The 16172-nt window shown below is 38.8% G+C and overlaps 1 protein-coding gene across 1 annotated transcript in view; it reads left to right on the top strand.

Moving 5' to 3' along the window:
* LOC126457386 (esterase FE4-like) overlaps positions 1-865 on the top strand; it is a 105999-nt gene extending 105134 nt beyond the window's left edge. Inside the window, exon 10 of the mRNA XM_050093649.1 lies at positions 672-865. Within this exon, the coding sequence (XP_049949606.1) occupies positions 672-825 (154 nt within the window). The 3' untranslated portion in view covers positions 826-865. The remainder of the gene's footprint in view (positions 1-671) is intronic.
* The last annotated feature ends 15307 nt before the right edge of the window (positions 866-16172 follow it).

The raw sequence follows: 16172 nt of genomic DNA, 5'->3' as shown, positions 1-16172 counted from the left end.
AACTGTATTATGTGGCATGAACCAGCTTAATTTTAAATACATTTCTACCAATTTCATAACTTTGCTTTTATTTTGAGTGACCTTAAACAGCTTTTTTTAACCACTTCATTATAGACCTCCTTCAATAGCGCTGTGTTTTCATACATTATTGGTATAATAACACTTTAAATTTTTTTATGCTACCAAGTTCCATCCCCTTATAGTATATATAACACTTTGGACTTTTTTATACTACAAAGTTCAATCATCTTATAGATGAAAATCATTAGTACTTAATTTGTTTAGTTATGGTGTAAGAGAAATAAATGAATATATTCATTCAACTGAGATATTTTAACACTTACCTGGAGTTCTCAGAGATTTTTTTCCAAGTTTGAGAAGCTACCTTGTTACATTTGATAAAATCTTAATAATGCCATGATAATATTTTGGCATGAGAATGATGTATTTTGTGAAACAAAAATGACATACTGAATATGAATTCTATTAAAAAAAAACCTTTATCTGTTGAAGGTAATAGATGTATACGTGTTATGAATAGGCTCATCTCCTCTAATCTGCTACTAATGGCACTTGCTCACTATGGTACACTTGGTTTGCAATTACCATTTTTTTGTATTAATTAACTGTTCAGAACTTTCTACACAAAACCCATTCATGTTATGTTACAGAAATCCCACACCAACTGTGGACTCAGTGATTACTCAATACTGGACTCCATACACCACCGATGGAAAAGCTTACCTGCATTTTGATGTCAATTTATCTATTGAAAGCAACTTGAAGTATGATGAATTTAATTTCTGGCATAATCTCCTGCCATAGGTGATTTACATTAGGCTGGACAGTACACAGACTTTAATAATATGCAAGCACCATTGTATCAAATATGTATTTTACAAATTGTAAAAGTTAGTCACTGTCATTATCAGTCATTGTAGTTTAATAATTAATAAAGTTCTCTACCAAGATTTGTTCTACCATTATACTTTGTCACTTGCATAAACATCAAAACAGAAAAATCTAGCTAAAAAACTCCACATTTACCAAATATTGACAGTAAACTATGCTGTCAATACACATTGAATTTTCACTCTGCAGTGGAATATGTGCTGATTTTAAACTTTCTTCCAGATTAAAAATGTGTGCTAGGACTCAAAACCTGGGACCTTTGTCTTTTTCAGGCTAGTAATCTACTGACTATTAATGTTGATATCACTACACTTAAAAATGAGTGTACACTGATTAAACTACTGCCAACTTATCCTAGAAAAATAGAAAATCACAGATGGAATGTTGCCTAAGTAGTTTACCAGGCAAGGAGTGATATAGACAATAACAGATATTTTGTTTTAAATTTCAGAAATGTCAGAATTTTTTTCAGTTTTAAAAGAATCTCAATCTTATTTGTTAGTTAAAATGTTAAAATCTTACAAAAGCATGACATGACATAAATTTCACATGTTTCTAGATTCAGAATATGTCAGGGCATGTAAAATATTCTCCCAAATAAGTGGCTACATGATCGTAATAGTATGAAATAATACTGAAGTATAAAAAAGTTATAAATGTGTATTAGCGGCATGAAAATAAACACTATGCCCTAAACTTCATTTCAAGAGCAGGGCAAAAGTAACAAACTGGAGAAAATAACAAAGTATTAGGATGGTTATGAAAAAGTAGGGGATGGACAGAGGGGGTGGGGGTAGGGTCATAAACATCAGAATATCAGTAAAACTCAGGGGAATTAACAAATCAAATAGTTAAATTCTGTGATAAACTTTCCACTACATATCTTTTCAGGCAAGGATCTGGTTGCCCCTTCCATAGTGCCTTCTCAAAAACCTTTAACATTTCATGGGTGCCCTTTTTTCTGTCTGTGATGGTGTCAACCCTCAGACCAAACAGTCTGAGGATAATCTGTTTTCTTATGCACATTTGTTATCAATAAAACGTCTTATTAAAAAGTATACGGATAGCTAATATCACAAGCATACTGATTAATTTTCCAATATTAACCAAACTCTACAGGCCTACAATAAAGACATCAATCATTATTTCACAGCAAACAATTTAATTTTTAATATTACAAAACATTCTATTACAAAAACGTCATATTGCTGCTCAGTACACAGCTTTAGAAGGTGACTTTTATATGTGACTGTCAGTAGTATTTACAGTTTCATATCCTGAGGACATATACTAGCTGGCCATTATGTCTTCCTGTAAGTTCATTGTTCCTCAAGGAAATTTTCCTTTAAAAAATCTTATAAAAGACAAATAGAAGCTGGTAGCTGTCCAGGAAGGAGATGCTTGTTTCATGGGGTCACAATGCTCAGCAGTAAGTACAACCATTTTTGATGATGTTCATGGTCATGATGATATGATAATGATGATTAGGCAAATCTTGTGTCAGGGTTTCTTGCATCTGTTCTAAGTTGCTGTTGATGAAATGGAATGAAATGCCATGTGACTAAGGCCTTCTGTCAGGTAGACCGGTCACCTGGTGCAAGTCTTTTTAGTTCATGCCACTTTGGTGACTTTCGCATCAATGAGGATGATGAAGACGACATAATGCCCAGTCCCTGAGCAGAGTAAACTCTCCAACCCAGCTGAGAATTGAACCCAGCTCAAAAATGGAAACATTTGTTCTTCTTTAATTATATTTTATATGGAGCATCCTGGACCAATACTAAAGTTAAAATGCTCGATGTGCTTTTTGTCTATGGCTTTAAGGGTCTAGACTCACATTAATGATCAGATAGGTAACACAGAAACAGAACTGAACACATTAAAGAGACAGGTTAGGAATGACACATTGCATGCAGCTCAGATAGCTGGAACTTATGATGTTTATCATAGTCTAGTACCCAATCTTAATAACTATGTTGATGAAATGCACAGTAGTAAACTAATGTCGTAGAACCAAGTAGGAGTACTGGAGTAGAGCCAAAATTTTCTGTTATTCTGTGAGACAAAAGTCTACTCAAACACAAACAGCTTCAAATGTTCACGTATATGACATGGAACAATGATGTCAATGACAAAATATACAGCAGTAGTTGTGGTTAAATTATTTGTTGTAGCTGCATGAAAGGCTATGATGGCACGCTACATCATGAGATGAAGATGTCAGTGAGCGCAATGATGTGGCAACTATGATACACTTGTGACACGGTGACTATGATACACTTGACACATAAAGCATTGCCCACCTTGCATCAATAAATTAAGATTGATGGAAACCCAAGTGGGTACTGTCCTCCTGATTATCATACAATACAGAGAACATGACACATTACACATGCTAGAATCCAATATACAAGCAACAGACCACCTGAATGGACTGAGACAATTTAATTCCACAGGACAGCAATTACTTATTACCATATCCCACAACCAAATATATTAAAGAACTGTATTAACACAGAGACCTTAAGAAATATTTTCACCTAGTATAGAAGTATACGGCTGCAAAATACTAATGCGAATTCTTTACAGACGAATGGAAAAACTGGTAGAAGCCGACCTCGGGGAAGATCAGTTTGGATCCCGTAGAAATGTTGGAACACATGAGGTAATACTGACCCTATGACTTATCTTAGCTGCTAGATTAAAGAAAGGCAAACCTACGTTTCTAGCATTTGTAGACTTAGAGAAAGCTTTTGACAATGTTGACTGGAATACTCTCTTTCAAATTCTGAAGGTGGAAGGGGTAAAATACAGGGAGCGTTAGGCTATTTACAATTTGTACAGAAACCAGATGACAGTTATAAGAGTCGAGGGGTATGAAACGGAAGCAGTGGTTGGGAAGGGAGTGAGACAGGGTTGTAGCCTATCCCTGATGTTATCCAATCTGTATATTGAGCAAGCAATAAAGGAAACAAAAGAAAAGTTCAGAGTAGGTATTAAAATCCATGGATACGAAATAAAAACTTTGAGGTTCGCAGATGACATTTTGATTCTGTCAGAGACAGCAAGGGACTTGGAAGAGCAGTTGAACAGAAGGACAGTGTGTTGAAAGGAGGGTATAAGATGAACATCAACAAAAGCAAAACGAGGATAATGGAATGTAGTCGAATTAAGGCGGGTGATGCTGAGGGAATTAGATTAGGAAATGAGACACTTAAAGTAGTAAAGGAGTTTTGCTATTTGTGGAGCAAAATAACGGATGATGGTCGAACTAGAGAGGATATAAAATGTAGACTGGCAATGGCAAGGTAAGCGTTTCTGAAGAAGAGAAATTTGTTAACATCGAATATAGATTTAAGTGTCAGGAAGTCGTTTCTGAAAGTATTTGTATGGAGTGTAGCCATGTTGTTGTTAAGGTCTTCAGTCCTGAGACTGGTTTGATGCAGCTCTCCACGCTACTCTATCCTGTGCAAGCTTCTTCATCTCCCAGTACCTTCTGCAGCCTACATCCTTCTAAATCTGCTTAGTGTATTCATCTCTTGGTCTCCCTCTACGATTTTTACCCTCCACGCTTCCCTCCAATACTAAATTGGTGATCCCTCGATGTCTCAGAACATGTCCTACCAACCGATCCCTTCTTGTAGTCAAGTTGTGCCACAAGCTCCTCTTCTCCCCAATTCTATTCAATACCTCCTCATTAGTTATGTGATCAACTCATCTAATCTTCAGCATTCTTCCATAGCACCACATTTCAAAAGCTTCTGTTCTCTTCTTGTCTAAGCTATTTATCATCCACGTTTCACTTCCATACATGGCTACACTCCATACAAATACTTTCAGAAACGACTTCCTGACATTTAAATCTGTACTTGATGTTAACAAATTTTTCTTCTTCAGAAACACTTTCTTTGCCATTGCCAGTCTACATTTTATATCCTCTCTACTTCGACCATCATCAGTTATTTTGCTACACAAATAGCAAAACTCCTTTACTACTTTAAGTGTCTCATTTCCTAAACTAATTCCCTCAGCATCACCCTACTTAATTCGACTACATTCCATTATCTTCGTTTTGCTTTTGTTGATGTTCATCTTATACCCTCCTTTCAACACACTGTCCTTCTGTTCAACTGCTCTTCCAAGTCCCTTGCTGTCTCTGACAGAATCAAAATGTCATCTGCGAACCTCAAAGTTTTTATTTCGTCTCCATGGATTTTAATACCCACTCCGAACTTTTCTTTTGTTTCCTTTATTGCTTGCTCAATATACAGATTGAATAACATCGGGGATAGGCTACAACCCTGTCTCACTCCCTTCCCAACCACTGCTTCCCTTTCATACCCCTCGAATCATATGACTGCCATCTGGTTTCTGTACAAATTGTAAATAGCCTTTCACTCCCTGTATTTTACCCCTGCCACCTTCAGAATTTGAAAGAGAGTATTCCAATCAACATTGTCAAAAGCTTTCTCTAAGTCTGCAAGTGCTAGAAATGTAGGTTTGCCTTTCCTTAATCTTTCTTCTAAGATAAGTCGTAGGGTCAGTATTGCCTCACGTGTCCCAACATTCCTACGGAAACCAAACTGATCTTCCCCGTGGTCGGCTTAGATCGGTTTTTCCATTCATCTATAAAGAATTCGAATTAGTATTTTGCAGCTGTGACTTATTAAACTGATGGTTTGATAATTTTCACATCTGTCAACACCTGCTTTCTTTGGGATTGGGATTATTATATTCTTCTTGAAGTCTGAGGGTATTTCGCCCGTCTCATACATCTTGCTCACCAGATGGTGGAGTTTTTTCAGGACTGGCTCTCCCAAGGTTGTCAGTAGTTCTAATGGAATGTTGTCTATGTCGGGGGCCTTGTTTCAACTCAGGTCTTTCAGTGCTCTGTCAAACTCGTCATGCAATATCATATCTCCCATTTCATCTTCATCTACACCCTCTTCCATTTCCATAATATTGTCCTCAAGCACATCGCCCTTGTATAGGCCCTCTATATACTTCTTCCACCTTTCTGCTTTCCCCTCTTTGCTTAGAACTGGGTTTCCATCAAAGCTCTTGATATTCATGCAAGTGGTTCTCCTTTCTCCAAAGGTCTCTGTAATTTTCCTGTAGGCAGTATCTATCTTAGCCCTAGTGAGATAAGCCTCTACATCCTTACATTTGTCCTCTAGCCATCCTCGCTTAACCATTTCCATGTATGGAAATGAAACATGGATGATAAATAGTTTGGACAAGAAGAGTATAGAAACTTTCAAAATGTGGTGTTAGAGAAGAATGCTGAAGATTAGATGATTAGATCACGTAACTAATGAGGAGGTATTGAATAGAATTGGGGAGAAGAGTAGTTTGTGGCACAACTTGACTAGAAGAAGGGATCAGTTGGCAGGACATGTTCTTAGGCATCAAGGGATCACCAATTTAGTATTGGAGGGCAGTGTGGAGGGTAAAAATCATAGAGGGAGACCAATAGATGAATACACTAAGCAGATTCAAAAGGATGTAGGTTGCAGTAGGTACTGGGAGATGAAGAAGTTTGCACAGTATAGAGTAGCATGGAGAGCTGCATCGAACCAGTCTCAAGACTGAAGACCACAACAACAAACAGAAGTAGAAAGTGAACCATCGGCTCAGAAATTAGACTTCTTTCCATGATGTCATATATATTACTTGTACAACAACAAAAACAACCAAGTATTCACAAAATTGTTTAACTGGATAGATAAAAAATCTAGTCACCAAGCAGCAGCAGAACACACATAAAAGACTGTTGTGATAGGCAAGCTACCTGAGCCGGTGGCTCCTTCTTCAGGCAAAAGGGTTGAAAGGGAAGGAAGAATGGTGGAGGGAAAGGACCGAAGAGGTTTAGGAAAAGAGGTAGATTTCGGGAAAGTCGCCCACAACCGTGGACCACATTAAACTTACTGTACACGATGAGAAGGAAAGACTGATTGCTGGGGACTGCATCGGACAATATTTGAAAACCTGAGAACTTAAAGGTGAGAGACAATGTAATGTGCAAGACAGAGATTACTATTAAAACATTATGTACGAGTTAATAAGAGTGAGAGCTAAGTGCATCATACATAACAGAGGTGGGAGGGGATGGTGAAAAATAGATGGGAAAGACAATGATAGATGTGGAAAACTAAAACAGAGTGAAGCAAAGAGTAGTTACAGTGAAGAAAAGCTGGGTCAGAAAAAATTAACATAGATTAAGGCCAGGTGGGTGGTGAGAACCAAGGACATGTTGTAGTGCTAGTTCCCACCTGCAAAGTTCTGAGAAACGAGTATCTGGGGTAAGAATCCAGATGGTGTGTGTGGTGAAACAGGTGCCAAGGTCATGAATGTCATGTTGTAGAGCGTGATCTTAGAAAGAAGGTAAAAGGTGGGGTGCATGGTTTTGGTGGTTTCAGAAGTTCTATGGATTGAGGGTGTTAGTCCTTGTGAGGGGCCTGAGGTTTTAAGGAGGGACTGCAGGTCAGTTTGAATCACAGGAATGAGATCTTGATAGCAGATGCCTTATGTACAGGTGTCAGACAGCTGGTGTAGACCTTCACTAACATATTCTTTTCAGTCAAATACTACAGTGGTATATCCTCTGTCTGCTGGGAGGATAATGATGAAGTCATCAACTTTTAGGGAACATAGAGCCTAGAGTTCTGCAGAGGACAGGTTAGAATTGCATTGTAGGGACCCTAGGAAGGGTTGTGAGGCAATGCTGGATATAAGGAATTCTTGGAAGGCTTGTAAGGGATCATTTTGAGGTAGTGGTTGTGTATCAAGTTGGGATTGTAGTCTGAACTGTTCAAGGCAGGGTTCAATGTTAGGTTTACTGTTGGAAAGGTTTTGGTGTTGGGTTGCAAAGTGATATTTCCAGTGGATATTATGTATGAAGAAAAGGAGGTCCTTCGCCAAAGCAGCATGATCAACTGCAGGTTAAGGGCTAAAAGTGAGGGCCGTTACATAATACAGATAATTCAGGATGTAGAGTGCTTTAGATGAGAAGTTAAGGACACTGTACTGTTGTGACTGGTTCTAGGGATTATAGGTTATTCTTGGCTTGGGAGGCAGTGGTGAAGGCTGTGGGATGTTAAGGAGGTTGGCCAAGCTGTGTTTGTAGGAGAGGAGTGGTGGTTGATGGCGTGTCTGCTTAGGAAGCTGCAGAGGGACAGGAAGGATAAATACCACTGTTCAGGTAGTATAGGAGAAGGTGGGATAGCTTTTGAGGTGAAGTCTGGCATGTTGTTGCAGTTTGAAGTTGCCTTGGCAGATGATACCATTCAAGGATACATGAGGGGCAGATAATTGCTGGATTTTGTAGAAGGTTAGAAGTCGGTAGAATGGAAATTTGCTGATGAGACATATAGGTCACAGATTAGCCAGGTAAGAGCAAGAGATTACTATATTTGAAACTGTAAAAGAGCCTGGTGTAGGGTACGATTGAATCCAGAAACTGGGACTTTCAGAGTTAGGCATTTTGTAGTAACTCCAAGTGAGAAGTCTTCCCCCAGATACCAGTTTCTCAGAACTCCGCAGGTGGGAACTAGCACCGCAACATATCCTTGGTTCTTGCCACCCACCTGGCTTTAATTTACTTAATTTATGTTAATTTCTTCTGTCTCAGCTTTTCTTCAGTGTAACTACTCTTTGCTTTACTCCATTTTAGTTTTCTACATCTTTCATTGTCTCTCCTCTCTACTTTTCACCAACCCCTCCCACCTCTGTTACGTACAATGCACTTAGCTTCTCACTCTTATTAACTAATGCATGATGTTTTAGTAGTAATCTCAGTCTTTCACCTCTCAGGTTTTCAAATCTCATACGATGCAGTGCCCAACAATCTGTCTTTCCTTCTCATTCCATATGGTAAGTCTCCCCTGATCCACAGTTCTGAGTGACTTTCCCAAAATCTACCCCCTTTTGTTATACTTCTCCAGCCCTTTTCCTTCACACTTCTTCCTTCCCCTTCAATCCTCCTGCCAGAAGATGGAGCCACTGGCTCCAAAAGTTATCACAACAGTCTTTTATGTGTGTGTTCTGCCACTGCTTGATAAGTAGATTTTTCATCTATCCAATTAAATAATTATTACTCGTATAGTTAGGCACTACTGAATGCTTTCAAATTATGGCTGGACTAAGGCAAAACAAAAGTGAACAGGTAATGTCCTACTCTTATGTTGTGAATCACACCCTTGGTTGTCTCCGAGATCCTCTCTCTAGTTCTACTGAGTGAATCTCAATACTACTTTTTGGGTAACTAGAATACATTAGTGGGTAGTTGCTGTAAATCAATATGTACACACCTGTTGTGCAGAGTAAGGACAGGTGTACAACCACTGTAGTTTTTAGAGAAAGTTTGTAAAAGGACTTGGAGGCCAACAACATAGCTCAAATAGGTATTTACATGCAGGTTGGTCAGAAGTATAGAATATTGGGAAGGGATCAGCAGATTGACCTCACATAATGAGTAGAATTTAGTAAATTTATATGCAAAACAGGTATGTAATGATTTTATGTATGCGTATGTTATAGAACAGATGCTGTCTCATATAGAGCAGGTAAGGTTATCTGTCTAGATAGTTACACTATAAGTACTAGCAGTCTCAGAGGTCTGAATGAATAAGTAATGCAGTAATAAATGTTAGTACAGATCTACGTTTTACAGTATCAACTGATAAAATAAATATGAATGCTGTATTCTGAAGCATCAATCTGGAAACTTCATGTATTGCTCATTTATAATCTTTCTTTAGAAAATATTCCATACACTGTAGATCCAAGCAAGCTCCTCACCACATAATGATAAAAATATAGAACCAAGTGCGGAGGAAGTAATAAAAGTAAGGAAATGTGATCTTGTAATAAAATGAAGATATCTTTTTCTAATGCATAAGGAATTTTTTCATGGCAATGAGTGGGAGCACTTGTAATGTACCTTGACATAAAATATTTGTATTTGTGTTAGTATGTTAAGTGATTTTAGTCCTCAAAGTTGTTGTGATTGAGATGTACTCTTCCCAGAAAGATAAAACAATAATAATAATAATAATAATGGCGTGTGACGAGGGCCTCCCGTCGGGTAGACCACTTGCCTGGTGCAAGTCTTTCGATTTGACGCCACTTCAGCGACTTGCACGTCAATGGGGATGAAATGATGATGATTAGGACAACACTACACCCAGTCCCTGAGTGGAGAAAATCTCCGACCCAGCCGGGAATCGAACCCGGGCCCTTAGGATTGACAGTCTGTCGCGCTGACCACTCAGCTACCGGGGGTGGATGATAAAACACTAGAACTGTATGATACGTACTTAAAATGATCATATCCTAGTGAAAATCTTGGCGACAAAATGGTCTGATGAAATAATATAGAGATACTTTGACTGACCTTCACCCCTGTGTATAGTGATAAGAAATGTATCAATTAGTGTTAATTAGTAGATCATAATATGATGGTTGGTATGTTACACAGATGCTTCTGACTAAATTTTGAAGAAAGTGCAGAATTTTAAATAGCACAAAATAAATGTACTAAGTATATTTTTCTTGTATCCACAATTTTTTATAAATGTGTAGATACCTGTTAGCAGTAGTAAGAGAGTAGTCCACATAAAAATAGTTATCAGGACATCATCCAATATGTGAGTAAGTAAAGGAACAAAGTTATGGTTTTAAAATACCAGCTGAAGAGAACCGGATCAATAAGAAATGTACGTTTATGGCAGTATCATTTCTGTGGACGAATTAGTAAATGAGAGGTGCTATAGAATACTGTGTACAAGTCTCACATAAGTGAACTTTACTTATACTTTATCTTTCCATAAACTCTGCAGTTAGAACGTTCATGCTTTGCCTCACTCGGTGGAGCTGATAGTTGCAAATACTGGTGATTGTAATGATTTTGTTTTTGCATTCTGACTATTTATTGTCTTCATTTTCCAATGAATGAATGAGAAATGTATTGTCTTGGTAAGTACAATTGATGTAGAAACTATATGTACTATACTGTGTTCCCATCTGACTGGAATTGAAGCACAAAGTATTAATAACTTGGATGATTTCCCTACACAGAAAAGTAAAGTTGTAAGTGTATAAAATTTTGTAACATAATGTAAAACCAACACCTGAACTCGTGGCTAAATAGTTTTCAGCTACATGTGAGCAAGGTCTAAATGCACGTAAAATGTTTTATAAGTAATTCAAGGAGGTGAGAATAAATTTGCTTGATTCAGTCTTGGAAACTAATTGTGTTAAGTGCATCTAAGACTGTTTGTGATGGACAGAAAGTGAAAGAGTGTGAAGTAACTTTGTTGTATTCTGAATAAGCTATGTGAAAATGAAAGTACATTTAATTTACCAGTGATGGAATGTTGTGGAAGCAAGTGGCAACTGCTGACAAAAAAAGAGCTTAGCTTCATCCAGTGAATAATGCTGGTCATAAACATAATCTTGAACATTCACTAAATCAATAACATGTGTGTACACAGCAATCGGTGTGGCAGCATGGCCCAATTCAAACAATTGGTGGCCAGGTGTGGTGACATAAGACTCAGTTGTTGTCAGTGTAGAATAAAATTATTTTTTTCCATCTATGGTCACAAATTTTTAAGTCCTTAGACTACCACTTTTGGTCAGCAATGACCATCTTCAGATCTGCAGCAAAACATGGGAAGAAACACAAATACAACAAGTGGAAAGTCTACAACTTAAAACAATGGAACAGTCCTCAATGAAAAGTATAACTGACATACAAAAGGAAAAAATGATGAGGCATACCTGTTTTAAGACATGTCATAATATAACGAAGCCACAGTGGCATCATCAAAAGAAAAAAACAAAATCAGCTTAGTATCATTGCACATATTTCAAATATGGTTTATAGCAGGTCAAGGTGTTGGTTGAGTTATCTAGATAACAGTGCTACACAGTTCATAACAAACTACTGTACAGTAGCCACAAAATATTGCTGTTGTAAGCTCATTGAATATCACTACTGCAGGTCTACACTTATTTGTCAATTATACAGCTGAATGGTATGAGATAAAAAGAAGAATACAATAATTCAAGTCTATGGTGGGCTTACCAGGTGTATAAGTTATTACAGTAATAAAATGCAATAAACTAAAAACATGTAAAAAGTTAAATTTCGAATGTTAAAAAGGCAGTATCAGTAGTAGTAGCTTTATTCATCCATAGATCTCTTTTTACAAGGATATAGGACATGTAAAAGTATTTACAAGTTTAGACCAATTTAAAATAATCTAATTCGTATACACATATATTTACAGACTTCGATTTGGACACAATTATAGGATTTACTCCTGGTATACAATACTTTTTTTACAAATAAGCTTTCGCAACAAACTGTTGCCTCATCAGGAAAGAGGGAAGGAGAGGGAAAGACGAAAGGATGTGGGTTTTAAGGGAGAGGGTAAGGAGTCATTCCAATCCCGGGAGCGGAAAGACTTACCTTAGGGGGAAAAACGACGGGTATACACTCGCGCGCACACACACACATATACATCCACATAATATCCATCCACACGTATATGTGTGGATGGATATGTGTGTGTGTGTGCGCGAGTGTATACCCGTTGATTTTCCCCCTAAGGTAAGTCTTTCCGCTCCCGGGATTGGAATGACTCCTTACCCTCTCCCTTAAAACCCACATACTTTCGTCTTTCCCTCTCCTTCCCTCTTTCCTGATGAGGCAACAGTTTGTTGCAAAAGCTTGAATTTTGTGTGTATGTTTGTGTTTGTTTGTGTGTCTTTTGACCTGCCAGCGCTTTCGTTTGGTAAGTCACATCATCTTTGTTTTTTGATAATTATATAAAAATTTATACAGTAAATTCTTTGGGCAGCAATACAGAAAAAGAAAATACATATTTTCTTAGAATCATTAAAACACTACAGAAAACAGATACAGAGCACACAAAGATACAGAGCTCAGGTTAAATAACATTCTTAGTGGCATTATTTCAACTTGTATTATATAATATTAAAATATTACAATTTATTTAGTTAAAAATTCATCTAGACTGTAAAAAGCTTTCTTTAGCAGAAATATTTTTAGTGCTTTCTTAAACTGACTCTTGTTATGAATCTCTGTCTTTATTTCAGGAGGAAGAGCATTGAAGAGTTTTGCTTCAGTGTAGTGGACACCCTTTTGTGCCAAGCTCAAATTTTTGACCTCGCTGTGTATGTCATTCTTCCTCCGTGTGTTACGCTCATGATAATTACTGTTTGGTTGAAATATCTATATATTTTTACAAACAAAACACATAAGAGAGAAAAATATATTGGCATGTAGTTGTGTATATTTTAAGTTTACGGAAACTATTTTTACACAAGTCTCTTGGGCGCAATCCACATATAATTCTTAAAGCTCGCTTCTGTGGAATGAACACTTTCCTTGCTAATGGCTGGTTGTCCCAAACAATAATTCTGTACTCAATGAGAGAATGAAAATAGCCATAATATGCCACTTTTGCAGTGTTAGGTTCAACACATGTAGTGACAACCCGTAAAGCATAGGTCGCAGAGCTAAGCCTCTTACAGAGATTAATAATATGTGAAGACCAGTTCATTTTCTTGTCAATGTGCACACCAAGAAATTTTGTTGTTTCCATTCTTACTATTGGTTGATTACCACATGTCACACTTATCTCTCTCTCCTTTTCTGTTTTTGTACAGAATTGAATAAAGCTGGTCTTAATGGAAGTTAATGAGAGACCATTCACCTTGAACAAGTTAACCACATCTGAGAGTATGTGATTAATGAGCTCCTCAAGACTGTTGTCTGTTCTACTGTTCATAAAAATTGTGGTATCATCAGCAAATAATGTAAATTTACATGGCAGGCTTGTACATGATGGTAGATCATTTATAAAAATTAGGAATAATAGTGGCCCAAGAACTGAGCTCTGAGGCACTCCACATGTAGTGGAACTCCATTCAGAATCTGAAGAAGCATCAGATACTCCACCCGAGCTATTCAAGACAACTTTTTGTTTTCTGTCTTCGAGGTATGACTGTAGTCAGTTGCCTGCAACACCACTTATTCCAATTTTGCTTTTTGCAAGAGAATGTGGTAATCAACACAGTCAAATGCTTTGGGTAAATCACAGAAGACACCAAGTGCTAGCATTTTTTCAGTAATGGTTTCTAGGACAAGTGCATAGACTGTGTCTTCTGTTGAACGGTCCTTTTGAAAGCCAAATTGGGTCTTGCTGAGAACTCCATTCTTCATGAAATGATCAGTAATTCTTACATACATTAGCTTTTCTAGAATTTTGGAGAAAGCTGTCAGCAAAGAGATAGGTTGATAGTTAGTTAGTTCAGCTTTATCGCCCTTTTTGTACAGGGGCATCACAACGGCATACTTAAGTCTACTGGGATCAACACCTGTCTGAAGGGAAGCATTGAAAATATGACAGAGAATGTCCCTTATCCACACACAAGAATACTTCAAAAAATTACTACATATATTATCAACCCCTGCAGAATTCGTACTTTTTAGAGACATGATGATTTTTTGAATTTCTTCTACAGTGATTTTGTTTGAATATACTGCTTGACAAAGAGTTACAGTTTCATCCACATTGGGCTTGCAACCAATCTGTTGAGTTACTGATAGGAAGTGTTTATTAAAAATCTCAGCCACCGTTTTTGGGTTATCTACTAGGGTACTTTCATATGTGATTTTATTTACATCTTCTTTGCTTGTTGTGTCTCTTCCTGTTTCTTTTTCTACAATGCTCCAAATTGTTTTTATTTTATTATTAGAATTATCTATTTTCTTTTCATAATAAAGGGCTTTTGATTTCCGTATTAGTTCCTTCAAAATTTCATAGTATAATCTATAGTGTTCCCATTTTTCTACTTCTTTACAGAATCTTATTGCAGCATAAGTTTCCCTTTTTGTTTTACATGACTGTTTTATACCTTTTGTAATCGAAGGCTTATTTACAGAATTGGAAGCACTATTTCTGACCCATTTCTTGGGAAATATTTTTTCAAAAAGGGCACAGAATTCATTTATAAAACAGTTAAATTTAGAAGCTCATGGGCGCCGGATTCTGATGGCATTCGGCGGCTCGGGCGCATGTTTACTGTTTTGGGTGGCGCGCCGCATTGGTGGCACATCACTGCCATTTGAATCGGATGCGGCGGTCGGCGCGCGTGACGTAGTCCGCTGGCAGCTGTGGTGGGGACGACCGGCGCGCCTGTGGTGGGCGCGGTCCGGGTGGCCATGCCAGCTGCCTGGGCAGGGTGGTGGGAGGCGCACGTGGCGACGCGATGCAAGCAGGCTGCAGCTGTGCATCACTGGTGGCTACGGGTGCACACTCCGTCTGACTGCTGGCAGAGGCAGTGTCATCTGCAAGCAGGTCTTCTGCCGGGTCGAAGAAATTCGTGGCTGCTGGGCCTGGGAAGATGTAAGCTGGCTTGACGCGGTCGATTGACACTGCAGACGGCTTCCCGTTGTGCTCGATGACCAGCGTTTTGTCTCTTCGGCCGATCACGTGATGTGGTCCGCTGTAGGGTGGCCGAAGAGGTGGCTGTACTGCGTCCATATGCAACATGACGTGTGTGCAGTGCTGCAGGTCGGCGTGCACGAATACCTTCCTGGTGCCATGCCGCGTCGGTGCATGTGCTCGGAGGACATCCATGGTGAGTGCGCAGACGTTCTGCCAGAGTGGGTGCTACGGCGTCGTGTGGGAGTGGTACTTCCTCGACGAAATTGGCAGGGATTGTCAGAGGCTGTCCATATACGAGGTCAGCAGGTGACGCATCAATCTCCTCCTACGGCATTACTCGCAGGCCGAGCTGCACCAGTGGGAGTGGCTCTGGCCACAAGGTGTCGTGGCAAGTTAGGGTGGCTTTCAGAGTCCTGTGGAATCGTTTGACCATTCCATTCAACGCCGGATCGTAGCTAATTGTCCTGTGTAACCGGATGCCACACAGTCTCGTGGCATGCATGAACAACGTGCTGTCGAACTGGCAGCCACAGTCAGTTGTCACGTGAGTGGGACATCCGAAGCATGCCACCCAGGTGTCGACGAATGCGGTGATGACAGTCTCAGCAGTGATGTCCACAACGGGCGTTGCATCCGGCCAGCGAGTGAAGCGGTCCACCATAGTTAGCAGATACTGATTGACTTGAGAGAGAGGAAGCAGGCCAACGAGGTCCATGTACATGTGCACAAATCAGCATCTCGCATCAGGAAAGGTGCCCACGGGTGTGTGGGTGTGCC

The sequence above is a fragment of the Schistocerca serialis genome, chromosome 1, assembly GCF_023864345.2.
Source record: "Schistocerca serialis cubense isolate TAMUIC-IGC-003099 chromosome 1, iqSchSeri2.2, whole genome shotgun sequence".
Lineage (NCBI taxonomy): Eukaryota > Metazoa > Arthropoda > Insecta > Orthoptera > Acrididae > Schistocerca > Schistocerca serialis.
This window is presented reverse-complemented; position numbering and strand designations above follow the sequence as displayed.